The sequence below is a fragment of the Ylistrum balloti genome, unplaced genomic scaffold, assembly GCF_031769215.1.
Source record: "Ylistrum balloti isolate Yb309-2 unplaced genomic scaffold, AGI_CSIRO_Ybal_v1 Utg370230, whole genome shotgun sequence".
Taxonomy (NCBI): domain Eukaryota; kingdom Metazoa; phylum Mollusca; class Bivalvia; order Pectinida; family Pectinidae; genus Ylistrum; species Ylistrum balloti.
The window spans coordinates 242,596-260,698 of record NW_026782190.1 but is presented as its reverse complement, the minus strand read 5'-3'; the positions used below and the strand labels follow the sequence as shown (position 1 = coordinate 260,698).

Here is an 18,103-nt window from a genome sequence, read left to right as displayed (position 1 = left end):
TTTAAGAATGGCACTGAATGTGTACGACAATGGAAACCACACTGACAACTTTAGCCGGAAGGAGTTGTTGAACTGGGTAAACACCAAGCTGGATGGAACGTACGATCGGATTGAGGATTTGTGCACGGGAGCGGCTTACTGTCAGTTCATGGACATTCTATACCCTGGGGTGGTAAACCTGAAGCGTGTGCTTTTTGCTACCAAGCTGGAACACGAATTTATTCGGAATTACAAGCTTCTGCAAACTGCCTTTATGGGTCTTGGTATAAACAAAGACATTCCAGTAGAGCGTCTCGTTAAAGGTAAATTTCAGGACAATTACGAGTTCCTTGTTTGGTTTAAGAAATTTTTTGATGCTAACGATGGCAACCGGATATACAATGCATCTGAGGCACGATTCGGGCTTTCACTTGGTTCGGACTACAGCCGTCCTTGTACAGACAGATCTGTCAGAGAGACCAAATCACGAAACCGATGTTGGAACATTAAGCAATCTGACCCCAGTGAAACCTCGCGAATCGTACCACACTTCGAGAGTCCTAATGGTTTGAACTCCGAGACAGATAGTGTACCGACTTCCGCAAATATGGTCAACGTTCACAATAAAACTAGACAGGGTCGATTAACAGCAGTCTCTTCCTGCAGTATAAGTCTCCAAATCCCAGCTGATAGCACGCGCTCAAATTCATTTATCAAACCTCCTAGTGCTACAATCAGTGAAAGAATATCTGACGTCGGTCGCTTGATTAACGATGACTCAAAAGTAAGCCATGCGTCGTATTCTTCGATGGAGCAGAAACGAAGAACAGAAATGGAGGATCTTGTAATGATTGGTCTTCGAATGGAGGAGTTATATATGACAGTTAGGGCTGTGGAGAAAGAGAGAGACTTTTATTATGATAAACTGTTGAACATCGAGACCTGGTGTTCACAGCAAGATGACAGTGTTCCACTAGAGAGTTTAGAGGCCATCCTTTATGCAGAAGATAGCTTTGAGTTATCCGAAGAGAAGGATAATGTGGCGAATGGTTACGGAACAGGTGTACATTGATCATAACTGAAAAGTATTATCTTCATAAGCATATGCACGTTTTCCCACATGAGGCAACAGGATGTAGTGACTAGCAAACGAGTGTTTAATCTAATTAAAATTCTCTAGTGGTTAACAAGACCAACGCAACGTTTATAACTTCTCCATGTCTTCAGATAAATCAACCGTGACAGGAATGTTGATACAAATCGAGTCATTCGTCCTTAAATAATGATTTTCTGGATAAGTAATCCTGTCATGTTCCTTCCATATCATGTTTATTCTCATTTTTCCTTTGTCTATCTTCTCAATCTCTTCTTCTTGTCTTCTGTTCTTGCACCTGTCCCTTCTAATTCATACTTTCTTCCATCTTTTCCATTGCATCTAAGTTGCTTTGCTGTATATGTATTTGATTAGTCCACTGTGTCACGAAAGCTCTTCGCTAAAATAAATATCTCAAAATGAATATAGAATAACAACATATCATTTTCTCTCTTATTCTAATCTATTCTTTCACTTTCGTCTTAAAAAAACAAACAAAGCAATACAATGTAAAGTAAGACTTCCTCCTCCTCACAACAACAGCTCTCTATAACAACATTATAACTATGAATAAGTCTAATTAACTACTAAGTGTGAGTGCGTATATGTACATGCATATACATGTCCTTGTTTACACGGGTAACTGTTCTATTAGGTGTATGGTGTATGCCTATTTGCATGTATGTATTACTTGTACATGTAATGTGTATACATGCAAGTATTCTCTTGATGTACATCTGTATGTGTGTGGTCATGTATACAAGCATCCATGGACGTGAAAATGTATGTTAGTGAAGGTGCGCTTTTCACATGTATATACTACTGCTATATTATGTACCTGTCATTGTATTGAATAAAACAACGAAATGAAAAAAAAAAAAAACGACAACAAAAAATTGGCTCAAACATTATCTTTGAATATCATATCACAAAAATCAATGAAAAGGTCTCCAGATCGAATAAACACACAAATGATGTAACGTGTAATACTGGTATCATTGATAATATAACGTGTAACACTGGACAACACTGATGATATAACGTGTAACACTGGACAACACTGATAATATAACGTGTAACACTGGACAAAAGTGATAATATAACGTGTAACAATGGACAAAAGTGATAATATAACGTGTAACAATGGACAACACTGATAATATAACGTGTAACACTGGTCAACACTGATAATATAACGTGTAACACTGGACAGCACTGATGATATAACGTGTAACACTGGACAACACTGATAATATAACGTGTAACACTGGACAGCACTGATAATATAACGTGTAACACTGGTCAACACTGATAATATAACGTGTAACACTGGTCAACACTGATAACATAACGTGTAACACTGGTCAACACTGATAATATAACGTGTAACACTGGACAGCACTGATGATATAACGTGTAACACTGGACAACACTGATAATATAACGTGTAACACTGGACAGCACTGATGATATAACGTGTAACACTGGACAGCACTGATAATATAACAGATAACACTGGACAACACTGATAATATAACGTGTAACACTGGACAAAAGTGATAATATAACGTGTAACACTGGACAGCACTGATGATATAACGTGTAACACTGGACAAAAGTGATAATATAACGTGTAACAATGGACAACACTGATAATATAACGTGTAACACTGGACAACCCTAATGATATAACGTGTTACACTGGACAGCACTGATAATATAACGTGTTACACTGGACAAAAGTGATAATATAACGTGTAACAATGGACAACACTGATAATATAACGTGTAACACTGGACAGCACTGATAATATAACGTGTAACACTGGACAACCCTAATGATATAACGTGTAACACTGGACAGCATTGATAATATAACGTGTAACACTGGACAACCCTAATGATATAACGTGTAACACTGGACAGCACTGATGATATAACGTGTAACACTGGACAACACTGATGATATAACGTGTAACAATGGCAACACTGATAATATAACGTGTAACACTGGACAACCCTAATGATATAACGTGTAACACTGGACAACCCTAATGATATAACATGTAACACTGGACAACACTGATGATATAACGGGTAACACTGGACAGCACTGATAATATAACGTGTAACACTGGACAGCACTGATGATATAACGTGTAACACTGGACAACAGTGATAATATAACGTGTAACAATGGACAACCCTAATGATATAACGTGTAACACTGGACAGCACTGATAATATAACATGTAAGACTTGACAGCACTGATAATATAACGTGTAACACTGAACAGCACTGATAATATAACGTGTAACACTGGACAGCACTGATAATATAACGTGTTACACTGGACAACCCTAATGATATAACGTGTAACACTGGACAGCACTGATAATATAACGTGTAACACTGGACAGCACTGATGATATAACGTGTAACACTGGACAGCACTGATAATATAACGTGTAACACTGGACAGCACTGATATATAACGTGTAACACTGGACATCACTAATGATATAACGTGTAACACTGGACAACACTGATAATATAACGTGTAACACTTGACAGCACTGATAATATAACGTGTTACACTGGACAACCCTAATGATATAACGTGTAACACTGGACAGCATTGATAATATAACGTGTAACACTGGACAGCACTTATAATATAACAGATAACACTGGACAACACTGATAATATAACGTGTAACACTGGACAAAAGTGATAATATAACGTGTAACACTGGACAGCACTGATAATATAACGTGTAACACTGGACAACCCTAATGATATAACGTGTAACACTGGACAACACTGATAATATAACGTGTAACACTTGACAGCACTGATAATATAACGTGTTACACTGGACAACCCTAATGATATAACGTGTAACACTGGACAGCATTGATAATATAACGTGTAACACTGGACAGCATTGATAATATAACGTGTAACACTGGACAGCACTGATAATATAACGTGTAACACTGGACAACCCTAATGATATAACGTGTAACACTGGACAACACTGATAATATAACTTGTAACACTAATTGTTTAGCATGTAACAACGGAAGCAGTGATTGTAAAACCGCTATTAATGAACTTACCTGTATAACTGAACCACACTGATTGTATTACGTGTGCTACTGAACAACCCTGATGATATAATGTCTTTCGCTACTGAACAACCCTGATGATATAATGTCTTTCGCTACTGAACAACCCTGATGATATAATGTCTTTCGCTACTGAACAACCCTGATGATATAATGTCTTTTACAGAACCATACTGATGATATAATGTCTTTTACTGAACCATACTGATGATATAATGTCTTTAACAGAACCATACTGATGACATACTGATGATATAATGTCTTTAACAGATCCATACTGATGACATACTGATGATATAATGTCTTTGATAGAACCATACTGATGATATAATGTCTTTAATAGAACCATATTGATGATATAATGTCGTTTACAGAACCATACTGATGATATAACGTGATTTACTAAACCACACTGATTATATAACGTGATTTACTGAACCACACTGATTATATAACATGATTTACTAAACCACACTGATTATATAACGTGATTTACTGAATCACACTGATTATATAACATGATTTACTAAACCACACTGATTATATAACGTGATTTACTGAATCACACTGATTATATAACGTAATTTACTAAACCACACTGATTATATAACGTGATTTACTAAACCACACTGATAATATAACGTGATTTACTAAACCACACTGATTATATAATGTGATTTACTAAACCACACTGATTATATAATGTGATTTACTAAACCACACTGATAATATAACGTGTTTTACTGAACCACACTGATTATATAATGTGTTTTACTGGGCAACACTGATTATATTTCAATTTCTACCCAAATCAGAATCAATGAAACTACTAAATGTGATCTGCTTCATTTACCTATGAATTTGACCAGATTGACATTGCCTTTGCGTATGAATACAAATATTAGGTAAGGGGAGAAAACTCCCCAACTTCTACTAGACTGGCAATATTCCACAAGTATGAGATTTAAAAACATCAAAATAAAAATTTATAAACTATTGAAATTGAAAAAAAAAAAAAAAAAAAAATTATGTGTGCTATGGTCATTTTTGTAATTACTAAATATAATTCAACATTTAATAACTGTAACTTTACATTTCAAAAGATGTGAAGTGACTGAAGCCTGATATTTCTTGCTCTCCGCTTCGGCGTCTGTAAGAAAAAAGGCCGACACCGCTTCGTTTGCGAACCGGCGACCATGCTAGACGTTATTCCTTCGCGCAGGAAAATGCATACTGTCTTTGTTGCACACTATTATTTAAATTTTCATTCAAGTTGTCGAAAAAATATGTTAAATTTTGTTCTTATTTCAGTTTCATTGAATTTTAAATAACCACGCTGAAACATATTTCAACCTGTCACAACAATCTGTCTTCAAATGACGGACTATTTGCTAGTATAACGTCAGACGATATCATGACAAGAAACGAAAATGCAAGTAGAAGATAAATTGCGTCAGTTCCCATGCTATAGAAAAAGGAAGCGTGAATTGAATGTAAGGATTGAATCTTGCTTATGTCGATTTCATGGGATAATGAATTGAGTTGAAGCAGTTCATGTTGAATTTGTCTCAAGATCAACTTATCATAAGCAAGATTCAATCCTTAAATATAACATGTGATACGGAACCACTCTTATCACATAACGTGCTTTACTGAATCACACATTATATAACGTGTGCTACACTGATTTTATAACGTTTCTTACTGAACCACATTGATAATATTACATGTGTTTTCTAAGCCAAAAGAATGATGAAACGTGAGTTTCTGAACCACACTGATTATATAATGTGTTTTATTGAACCACACGCTTACTATATGATGATGTAACGTGTGTTTCTGAATCACACTGATTATATAATGTGTTTTATTGAACCACACGCTTACTATATGATGATGTAACGTGTGTTTCTGAATCACCCTTATATAAAATTTGATGCTGAACCACATTGATTTTATGACATGTGTTACATAATCATTCTTATTATAGTGTTCTTCCTGTTGGTATAAACCTTGTGTTATATTTAACACAGAGCTCCAGTGTTCCAACATATACTTTCAATTCGTCCCAAGTACGTGCCGGACAGATGAGTCTTGCAAAGAACGTGAACACTCAAAATTCAGATTCTTACCAACAATCTGTGGCCCCAGCCCCACCAACACCTCCGAAATACTTTCTAGGAGATCGACAACAGCAAGGGAAGAAAAATATCAAACCTAACCCGACCGCCGTGGCCACTGATACACCTCACAGAGCCAATGAACAATCTACACAGGTAATACAGCTCTGTCCTCGTCGTTTCTGTATATGTTCTTTCTTGGTAATAATTTCATATCTGTAATCAGAATATATGTATGAAATGTCAGTTTTCGTGTTAAGAAATCAAATCAATGAAATAATTATATACTCAAGGGCTAAAGAAACGCATGCTGAACTCTGAAGATGATTCTAGACAAGACCTCGAGTATATAGTGTTCAATATTTTAAAGTAAGCATGAAGATCTGGTAAGTAATTTAGGAGTAATTGAAGGGAATTGAAAGAGAACTCTGTAATCTGAAATCGAAATGGACTGGCTAGTCAATACCGGGTATGTCCCCATTCTCTCTCTCCACAGCCCTGATTCTCCTAGGCATGAAGCTCATGACTGAGTTTATCCTCCTTATTGGGATGTTGACCCATTCCTCCAAAAAGGCTGCTCTAAGTTGGACCAGAGTAACAGGGGAGGCTGGTTTTGTCGAACATGTCTATCCAGCTGGTCCCATAAGTGTTCAGTAGGGAAATGGTCGAGGCTGTATGGGTGGATATTGTTGTTAGAGAGAAAGTTGCGGCAGAATCTCTCTATATGGGTTCAAACATTATCCTGCTGAAATGTTGTTTTCCTGCAAGAATGGGATAAAATGGGGCCGTTATCGACTAGTGGTGATTAAACTCCATGTGAGATTCCTCCCTATACCAAAACCGATCACTCCAAACCTATCCTTCTCTACTAATCAGCAATTGGCTAAACATGACGTCGGTATAGAAGACGTCGACCATCTGCTCGAAACAGGGTGAAGCAGTAAAGAAGACCCTCAATGGAAATATTCGGGGGGCATGTACCGCCACCCAAGCCATACGACGATGGCGACGAGCAGCGATAAGTGGTAGACCTACAAACGGGTGACGTGCCCGCAGACCAACTTCTGACTTGTGATTACCTATGGTATGAAGGGCAGATTCAGTAGCAGTAAGCTACCGATTGCGCAAATGTGCGAAACGAATAAACCTGTCCTGACGATGTGTCGTCACGCGCGGACGCCTTGATCTAGGTCTGTAAGCGACCCGCCAAGTTTCCCTTAGACGTCGAACAAGACGTTCTATAGTGCAAACATAGAAACAGAAATATCTGGAAACCTGTATTTTCTTTGACCTTGCATAATCATCGCAATTGCCTGACCCTTCTGAACTTCCTTCAGCCGTGCCATTGTTTAATGCTATCAGAAATTAATCAAAATATCGAAAATTATGTGTCTCTTTGAAGACTACCTAATGGTCTGACGAGCAGTGTAACTCAATGTCACAACACTGCTGTGCACGTCACGCAGTACAATAATGCAACATTCGATAAAAGACCCCGTGCACTGTAACCTAGAGAGTTGCTTGGCCGATTTTCATTGTTTTTGAACAAGACATGCGCAAGATATTGCAAATAATGTCACCCAGCCTTTCTTTATCCCTTGTATATACATTTGTTATACAATTTTTCTTCCAAAACGTTCAGGAAGGAACTGAAATTGAAGTCGCAGATGGAAATCTTACGCTTGAGTTACCAGCAGCTGGTTCTACCGTCGAAAAACCACCAGACGGCGGTGTTGTTGCTTGGAAAATAGTTGCCGCGTGTGGAATTCTCAACGCATGCAGCACCACATGTGTACTAATACTATCATTAAGCAATTCGGGTCTGAAAAAGGACTTTGGCGAAGATGTGATTGACAACATCACCACAGCATGCTTGAAAATTCAACATCTAGCAGGTAACGACTACTTTTCCTGTTCTGAAGGTACCGTAAAAAACAGAAAAAAAAATTATGTATGATGCTTTTTTCAAAGGTCTCCGTGTAAATCATATCACTCCTTTCATTTTGAGACCATTAGACAAATTAAAGCATTTGGATAGTTGTGCTTTCTTTTTTATCTGTTAATAAAAGCCTTGCCTTTCTTTGTATTCTTGGTCGCTCTTGTAGATGCCCTCTCAGGAACTTGTCTCCAGACCAGATAGTTCCAGCTGAAGTCATTAGAATAAAAAAACATAACATGATATAGATAAGTGAAACTCCATTACTCGGTTTGTGAAATGAAACGCTGATTAACAGATGTTAAAATCAATTTTTAGATCCCTAAGTCCCAGAGCTTTTGATTCTTTTTCCAACTCCTGTGTGTTAATGTGACTGAGTGGCACTCATAAATCGCAATATATATATATATATATACAGATATATTATATAAAAATACCGTTAAAAAGAAGATACATTTCTGCTGGTTTATCCTGCCGTACCTGGATGATATCACAATACGTCTATCAAACGAGAAAGGTGGGTTTTATGGTTCACTCTCTAGCATAAGGAGGAGGTTTGGGTTTCGGAAACTACATAGATTACAGTTAAACATGTGTTGATTGTCATTGTTACAGCGCCTTTCGTAGCCGTTGCTATAGTTAAGTTTGATTACCGGATGGTAAATGCCATCGGTTCAGTCATGGTGGCAGTGGGGTTCTTCAGTTCCGGTTTCCTGACCCCCGATTTGTCAGGACTAATGGGCGTATTTCTTGGAGGATTAGCAGGTAAGTTTTAACAAAAGGATGTTCTCCTCTGATATAAGACCGGAAGAAAAACAAGATTCAATATGAAATTAATTTCAACGTAATATCTGGGACTTGTGTGTTTTTATATACTTAGTGATACAGTTGTACCCATGAACTGAAAAGGGCAATTTATAAGACGTTTTGAAGAAATTTCGATCATGGACTACATAACTGACTGAGTAGGTTTCTTTGTATTTTCTCATTATCAGTTTCTCAATTATCATACTATTACCTTTTAATGAAACAAAGAATGTCTGTTATTCAGAAAAAAATCAGAAAAATATACAAAAGGGAGTAAGTGTAACACTAAATCTGGCGCTTTTATCTTATATGAATAATGCCAAAACATATATGTGTTTTAATGTGTTTTAATTTACTTTCCAAAATCTTAACGTTCAAAAACGTTCAAAAAATTATCAGAAAAAGATCATTTGATTTCACTCATTAGATAACATAAGTCCATGTTTATGATACATGAAGTAAGAGGCCCAAATGACCTGTATCACTCACATTGTTCAGTTTGCTGAAATTGATTTATTTGTATTAAGGGGAAAACGTTTTTATCTATTTCCCCGTAATAGGCTCAACCCTCCTCCAAAAGGAGGTTAGATGCACTGATTGTCCTCTTCATTAAGGATATATTCAGTCCCGAAATCAGAAGGATTTGACGAATTCGCTCTATTTCCACTATTTGGCCCCAACAATCACGCCCCAGAATTGATCCCTTTCATCCTAGCATGTCTCGGACCAACTTGGGACTGAATTCAGTGATTCCTAAATAAGAAGAATTATTTTATAAAGGCTTTCACCTATTTCCTCTATTCAGCCAAACCCCTTCCGCCCTACCGGGCTAAGATCCACCTTTTTTACAACATTGATTTTTTTTCATATTACAAACATGTATTGAAACATCCTTACACACTCACACAGGCAAAGATACATATTTGCATGAATATATAGATTCATGGATGAATACAAGCATCCTCATATACATGCATGCAAACACACATACATATGCACGCACATAAATATACATGCATACGTACATACATACAAACTTTATATATACACACAAACATATGCACACGTGCGCGCATGAATTCGCCTCGGTACACATGAAAGCATGCATGATTAGGTGAACTGATTTTTCTTTACCCAAGCATGCTTCAGACCAAATTTTGACAACATTCTGCAATTCCTAAAGAACAAGACAGATATTTTGAAAAAAAAATGATAGATTTCCCCTATTGGGCGCCCGACTCTCGTGCCTCGGGGGACCCAGACCCACTTTCCCCCTAAAGATGCTTCAGACCAAGTTTGATTAAAATTGAGTTGTTCACGAATAGTTGTGATTAATAGGAAAAGTTGAAATCCGAAGGGCAAGGTGAGCTAACAACGACTTCAACTCGAAGTATGGTGTCTAAAAATATAGCATTTGATTTTACAGATACCATAATTTAAGCAAAACTACACTGAAACGTATTTCAGCGCATTTTCAGATGTGACAATAAACTAAACGTGCATTGGTTGAAATTCTTTAGTCATGTCTATTTCTGTCTGAAGGACCTTTTCATAAATGCTTACCGAAAAGTGATTTCATAATGTTTGAAAACAGGCTGTTGTATCCCTGAAACTTGTAATTATGACCATTATTAATTAAAATCCGTCATTGGGTATCAGAAGAGAATCAATGCAAAGCTTAAACTGATGCACAAGGGTCCTACCGAACTACCAAGAATGCACACCGCGCTAGGATATCATATCATATTATGATTGGTTAAAATTATCATTTTTAAAAGAGTGTGAAATAAATTTGATTTTTTTTATGCAAAACGACTGAATGTGGCATTAACACAATTGTCGTTACCTGTACGAACTATCATAACATTTACATTTATCACGTGCAACTTTATCTACAACAGGTCTCGGTCTGGCTTGCTGGTACCTCTGTTCCTTAATACCGATACTGGAGTACTTTGAGAGAAAACGCCTCAGGGCTATAACAATATCGAGACTGTGTGCTATCGTTGTCTCCATAATCATTTTTGCCGTCTACATAGATCTGCTAATGAAAGGTTACATGATTAATTGGAGAACCGCTTTTATGTGCATGTTGATACCGGGAGCTGTCGGTCTGTCCGTGTCTATATACCTTCAGCCCTTGCAGCTGAAGATGAAAGAAGACAAAGGCGGACGGACCTTTGTGGAAAGGACTCTAGGGATCTCCACCTTTCAGCTGTTCAAAGACATTACGTTTTATTTAGTCATGTTGGCTTTCTTTTTCGACCAGTTTGGTAAGAAGATAACCATTGTCTTAGTTACCCTGAATTACTCTTGCATAATTACAAAATTTGTAACATAATAATTTCATTTAAACAAAATGATAAAACATAAAGTACAAAATAATTCCCGCCATTCGCACATTCCATCTTGAATAGAAAGCTTTAACGGTTTTCTTTTATGTATCACAGGTCGAGGCATACCAGCAGATTATATAAATGCTCTGATGACAGATAAATCGTTTACCTTGATGGAGAACCTCATTCAGATCCTCCTACTCCCTTTCGGCACGCTGCTGGGCGCGATTTCTCTTTTCTTCTGGAAGTCTAAAGGACTAAACGTCAGCTTACTGGTCTTTGGGTTTATGGATCTGTATGTAGGGTATCTAACGCTACAAATGCCTGCCTATGACAAGTATGGATGGGTCGCCGTCTACTCTATCACATTTGGGATCACTAAAGGTCAGATCCTTGCTATATATGTTAAAAAATTCCGCAATTATTTTTTTCCTTCTGTGTTTCATATCAACAACAGTATTTATCTCCTCATAAAACCGATAAATTTATTATCATATTCAGTAAAAACCATTAAAATATTCTTTATTGAAAAAAGCGATATTCTTCTTCAGTGATCATCATCTCTCTCATCGAGAACACCATACCCGACACATTTGGAGATAGAAATACTCGAATTGTTGCAGGATTCTTTGGATTTTCAGCAGGACTCGGTGAGCTTGTCGCCTCCATGGCAGCAGGTACTATTATCACCTACTTTAAGATAACTTTGAAACAACCATGCACATTTACGTTGGATAACACCTTTTAGTGCAAATTAAGACTTAGATACAGTAGAGTCGAACAATGGATTAAACTGCATCATATAGATATTCCATATTTCTAGGTCTAGGTCCCGTCAGTGTTGCTAAGGCCTAGGAAATTAGTGAGCAAAAGCAAAAGTGAACGAAAGAAAAGTCAAAATCTATCTATAGGGGGTTCACTTGCCACGTATTTCATTAAATCTCCTAATTTATACATATATGAACAGTTTATAAAAAGAAGACATACACATGATGAAGTGACGTGGAGAGAGATTAAAAATTATTAAAAACTATTATACTGCTCATACGCGCACAAATCACTCAAGAGCGTGAGTGTATGTATTGTAATCATCAGTTTGACAAAAAGGATATCATAGTGATCTCATTGACAAATGTTCTATCTCTTCTGGACATGCTCTTTAATTTTTACGCTGGTTCCGCTGTCGTATATTTTTGTATCCTTTGAGAACATAACATGACCAGGATTTACATGGCGTTGTCATTGATGAAGGAGAACACGCTAAATCTTTCGTAAGGACTGGTTTTATTTTCCTTGTAATTTTCAGAAATTTGCATGTAAATAATTTCATTGAATTTCAGTTTGGATTATGATTGAGTATTCTTAAATGTTGGTACTGTCTTGTTGATTTGATATAACATATGTCTTATATGATCAATTCATATATGTCTTCAAAGGAAATTTTACTTATTTTAAATCATTTTGTTCCCTAAACCCCTGTGACCTCCTTTGTATCCGAGACAATTTTGTAACCTGATGACAAATTGTTGCGATTACAAATGACTCCTATTTCGATAAAAAATGTTCTTTGCAAATCTGATCTGATGTTCTCTTCCTTATTGATCCAAAGTTTCATGAATGCTATCATGCGCCTTCATCTGATTTCCTGACACATTTTCCACTTCTTCTCCAGAGAACAATATTAACCAAAACCTCTTATCAGTTCGACATGATGTTGTTATAACATGTAAAATCTGCAATATTGTATGTCAATCTGTAAAACAAATAAATAAAGTGTATGACTTACTTTTGGAAGTCTGCATACAATAAATGCACATTGACTGTGTCCATTATCCTTCCAGAGGACGCTAACAACAGATACAAGAAAGATGAATACTCTGCAGCCTTCTATTTGGCCGCCAGCACAATACTCGCAGCTGGAGTGTGTGCACTTTCGTCCAGGTTTTTACTTATCCGGAAAATGAGTAAAGCGGTTGCTTCAGCAAACGAAAACGACGATGACAGAGACGGAAATGATGCGAGCAGTAGTACAGGATGTAAAACACACAAGGGGGATAACCCTAAGAACAATAAAAATGAAGATATTGATATAACCGATATGGAATATGTTTATTAGTAATCATAGTATCCTGTTTATGTTTCATATCATTGATCGTGAAAACGCCAGTTTATAGTTCTGGTGACATGTTCGCTACATCAAACAAGCAATGTCATTTTATCACATAACTACCCTGTTATCAATGCAATAACATCCATTTGATTACATTTGTAAGCTAGCGGACTTTTGATAGACTGTTTCCTTTGTCACGTCACAAACTATCACTGAAGATCCCATGATAGTCCGTCAACGTATCATGAAGAAACTGTCCCTAGTAAAACCCCAGGGCAAACCCGAATCATTTTAGACAAACGATGGCAGGCTTTTTCTGAAACTTCATGCAACTTCCAACCAAATTTTCATCAAACCTCTAATTGACCTTCAAACCCGTCTGCCTTTAACAGTAGTATGAGAAACTAGTTCTTCCATATGATTATTAACATTGAACATTTAGATTTAAATATGTATAAATACGTTTGATTTCCTTAAGCTTATCACTGTAGCCTCTTGTTAGAAAGGTAATCACAACTTTGTAAATGTTTTAAATATTCTGTTAAACTTCTTCACTGAAATCAGATATACAGGCTATCAATACAGGTGTTGTGCCCAGATTACCAATATCAATACATGCAAAACCATTACTCTCTGGTAATATTAGTTAACTTGTGAACATTAATTAACACATGATAATCAGAGATGTATAAGGTAATTGTCTTACTACCATAATGAACAATGATTAACCTTTGATATATCAAAATAAATATGATAATAACTAGATGTACATGATCATTGCGTTATGATCATCATTTGTACTAAATACCTTGTAACCATTGATGCAAAATCATTATATGTGAAAATGTACATGATTAGTACTACATAGGGTTTAACTAACTAAAGATTATAAATTTACGAGAGAGATAGAGGGGGGAGGATAGAGAGAGATAAATCGAATCTACCCGACCGTCCCAGGAAATGCTGTGCATCTTTCACCATCTTTATACTGTCATGTAGTGAGATATTGAGATCACCTTTACAGAGTATGTCAACATTATATCCCCGTCGTACCATGGTAATTCTCGGTTCAGTAAGATTTTGTAAAGGACAAAGAAAATTATATAAATCTTCACAGGGATGTGTCCACATTGACACTCGGCAGGCTCTATAAGATTTGCTCTGCAAAGATCATAATTAAGAGTGCTCGCTCGATTTCTCATGCGACAATGAAGAATAATATGTTTTCTAGCTCCATAGTTTGTTAATTGTTTGCTTAGATTGCAATTAGTGCATATTGATTTTGTTACATTAGCCTGTAAAGACTTTATTAAAGGAGAGTCTCTAATGTTGTTATCCTAATAATTCCGGTTTTGTTGTAGAAGGAAAGAATGAATTTTGCGACAATTAAAGACAGAAATGTTGTGGTCTCCGTAAGAGCTAGATTTCCAATATCCGCTGGTAATAAATCCGAGAGGTTATTAGGTACAAAATTGTATGCTATAAACATTTATACGTTTGCGAGCTTCTCGTCTTTTAGAAAGTGGAAGCCAACCGGTTTCACGATACAAAACTTCTGTTTTTGTGTACGTGGGCATCCCTGTGACTATCCTTGCAGCTTCTAACTGTATATTTTCCAGTATTAAAGAATTGATTACACCGCAGTTGTCCCATACTTCACATGTATATTCGTGTAGAGCTCAGATATAAGGCAGATATAATTTTGCGTAAGGTTGCTATGTACATTACTTACAATATATTCTACATGTATATTCCATTTACAATGGAATCTAGATTTATGTGATCTTGTGTAAATATTTAAATGTTGTGTATTATTTTTGAAGGGGATTTGATACAAATTGGAAAACTTGTTTCCGATCCCACAGAGGCTGGCCACTTTTGCCTTTCATCTCCCTCGCCAAATATACTGTTTATATCCTAAGACACTGGACATGTATTTTTTGTGTATTTATTTGATACATTGAAAATATTTTTAAATCATTATTGTTTTTGTAGGATTGAAACGTGTCGTTCAAAAGAACGACAAAATATTTCACGTTGACTGTACTGTAACATAGTTTCCCTTTTTTCATGACGATGAAGTAAAATGAAACGTTCACACTACGACGAGAAATAATGCAAGTTAAGTATGTGTATGTTGAGTCAACGATTTGCAGTTTCATGCTAATAACGGTTGTGTAATTTGTAAAAAAAAAATATTTTTAAAAACACTGACAATCATTACATTTGCCAAAACCACCAAGAAGAAAAGAAAATGAGACAAGCCATCAGTGGCTGGACAAGATGTTGCAAGTAAATCATTGGAGACTATTAACAATATCACGACCCTTAAAAAAATCGGAACAAAGATGGTGGTGTTACGTGGGTATTGTTTTATTGTGATAAAAGCTAATCGCCGGAAGTAGACATTCGACACAGTTGTTTTTTCTTCGTTAACAAACAAGTCTTATAAATTAAACATGAGTATTCGGAAAAAACAGTTTGATTTTATTTAAATCAAATGATTTCTAAAAATTGACTATAATCAAAATACATTTAGACAATGCGGAAAAAACAGTTTGATTTTATTTAAATCAAATTATTTCTAAAAATTGACTATAATCAAAATACATTTAGACAATGCATGACAAATTAACTAATTATCTATTCGGTGATATATAAAGTCGTAGTATTATTTTAATGGCTAATGTGATTATATAAGATACTCGTTTACAGTTTACTTTATAACATCTATCCCTGTTAGTGAGATGACAAGGACAAAAACGCGAAAAGAAGGAGGCGAAATTGAAAGCAAACTAAATCTCTTGCCATCATAATTTTTAATAACCACACAATCTCCTAAAACGTTTTTTTTTTTTTTTTTTAGAAAGAAATATAAAAAAAAATATTACGTTATTGCAAACTAATTACAAAAATAATATTGTCTTTTGATACGAAAAACAGAAAATATTAGATAATAAGTATATGCTCTGTGATATGATTAATACTCACTTGTGATGACCTTCCTTTGTCGGTGTGAATCACTGACATAATTCGTAGGTTTCCTCTATATCATTTACGATTTAATGTGAGCTAATTTTATTTTGTGTATCTGTTTATTAGATCCACTTAACACATGCATGCTTTTTATGTATTACATATTTAATAAAATACGTCTCAAACTACTTTTCTGCTTCAGTTGTGTATGGCTCCCTATAGTGTTTATATACACCGACTGCAGTCCAGACTTAGTCTACTGTTAAAGAATTGTGATAATGTAACCAATCGTGTGAAGACATGTCGGGACAGCTTCTACATCCGTTAAGTATATGGTTTGATCTTCTAGATGAAGGCCACAGCTACAGGGACTGTTTGCTTTAGGTCATTCCTTGTCGTTACATAAACAGACATTTATTGACTATATTCATTGTTTATATCGTCTAGACATCGGTTCCGATCCGTTATATATTTCGGTTCGGCCATTTTGTTGAACCGTATTACGTTACCTATTGACCAACATGAAATGGAATCCGCGTGATTTTGGTTACTGTAACATTTGCCTTTTCCAAAAGAAACAAAATCTGTGATTAAATCCATTCATAATAAAATATTAAATAAGATATGTGGCTCATTTGAGAAAAAAAAAGATAAAACAATGCAAAATCTGCAATCCTACCCTTTAGAACACTGAGACAGACATCCATATTTTTCTTCGTGTGATTTCATTTTTATTTCATCGAAATGTCATTCCCATTCTAAGTGATGATTTTATATTAAATTTGTGCACTTGTGTGTCACTAGTGTAGACACGTTTCCAAACCACATGTCTGTCATTTCATGCGAGGGAATTCGAGGTCGAATTTGGCGGATATCTTTCAAAAACATGTTACTGGTATTTTGCTGACCACTTTATTGAATACATTTCATAGTATGAACATATTTCGATACGTTTACGTATTTGTTTGGTTACAAATTATCGACGTAGCATTTCTACCGAGATACGAGTAATAAAGGGTCCGAAACTAATGCGCCAAGAATACATACCCGATTTCGATACCAAGGATAAGACGTATGATACATTTTTGGATAAAACCCCCTGCTTCCTTATCCTTTGGTGTTTACACATCGCTTTTGTTTCAATATTCAAGGGTTCGTTCTGCCATCAGACAGACAAACTCACAACACAGGGTATCAACAGATACATGCGGGTGTCATTGTTTTGAAAGTGTTATTGTCGTCAAAATGTTCTCATAGGGAAACATTCTATTTCCTTTTACGATATGAAGTTTGGATGTGTTTCATGGTTGTAAGCATATCTGGTGATCCTGTTGTTGTTTACCTTCTTCCCATTTGGGAACGTGATACTATTTGGATTGATCTAGATTTACGTAGCAGGTATCGTCGACAAAGTAGAACACGCTTACTTTTCCGGAACACACGATTCTTTTACATGGACCTACGTGTAAATCTGTTGTCCCCATTTGTTCAATCAATTTTGACGTTTAGTTCTGTTGACATATCGGTCTGTGTTTCTTTTGAGCAAGGGCATGATCCTTCATTGTGAATAACTATTTTTCCTTCATAAAAGTATCACAACGGCTTTCACTGCA

At 36.0% G+C, this 18,103-nt stretch overlaps 2 protein-coding genes across 2 annotated transcripts; both read left to right on the top strand.

Moving 5' to 3' along the window:
* The first annotated feature begins 7 nt into the window (after positions 1-7).
* Positions 8-1,051, top strand: LOC132551996 (microtubule-associated protein RP/EB family member 1-like). Its single transcript, XM_060216142.1, has one exon. The coding sequence runs from the start codon at positions 8-10 to the stop codon at positions 1,049-1,051; it is 1,044 nt and encodes a 347-aa protein (XP_060072125.1).
* Positions 1,052-5,635: 4,584 nt separating this feature from the next.
* On the top strand, positions 5,636-13,520 carry LOC132551995 (monocarboxylate transporter 4-like). The gene is made up of 7 exons (XM_060216141.1): positions 5,636-5,698; positions 6,239-6,481; positions 7,968-8,220; positions 10,970-11,341; positions 11,519-11,788; positions 11,956-12,081; positions 13,246-13,520. Exons 1-7 carry the CDS (start codon positions 5,636-5,638, stop codon positions 13,518-13,520), a joined length of 1,602 nt encoding a protein of 533 aa, XP_060072124.1.
* The last annotated feature ends 4,583 nt before the right edge of the window (positions 13,521-18,103 follow it).

Excerpts from the sequence above, each read along its gene's own strand:
- LOC132551996 (XM_060216142.1), top strand. The coding sequence starts at position 8 with ATGGCACTGAATGTGTACGACAATGGAAACCACACTGACAACTTTAGC.
- LOC132551995 (XM_060216141.1), top strand. The coding sequence starts at position 5,636 with ATGCAAGTAGAAGATAAATTGCGTCAGTTCCCATGCTATAGAAAAAGG. Across the intron at positions 8,221-10,969 it reads GAAAATTCAACATCTAGCAG|GTCTCGGTCTGGCTTGCTGG; the intron begins GTAACGACTACT and ends TATCTACAACAG. Across the intron at positions 12,082-13,245 it reads TGTCGCCTCCATGGCAGCAG|AGGACGCTAACAACAGATAC; the intron begins GTACTATTATCA and ends TTATCCTTCCAG.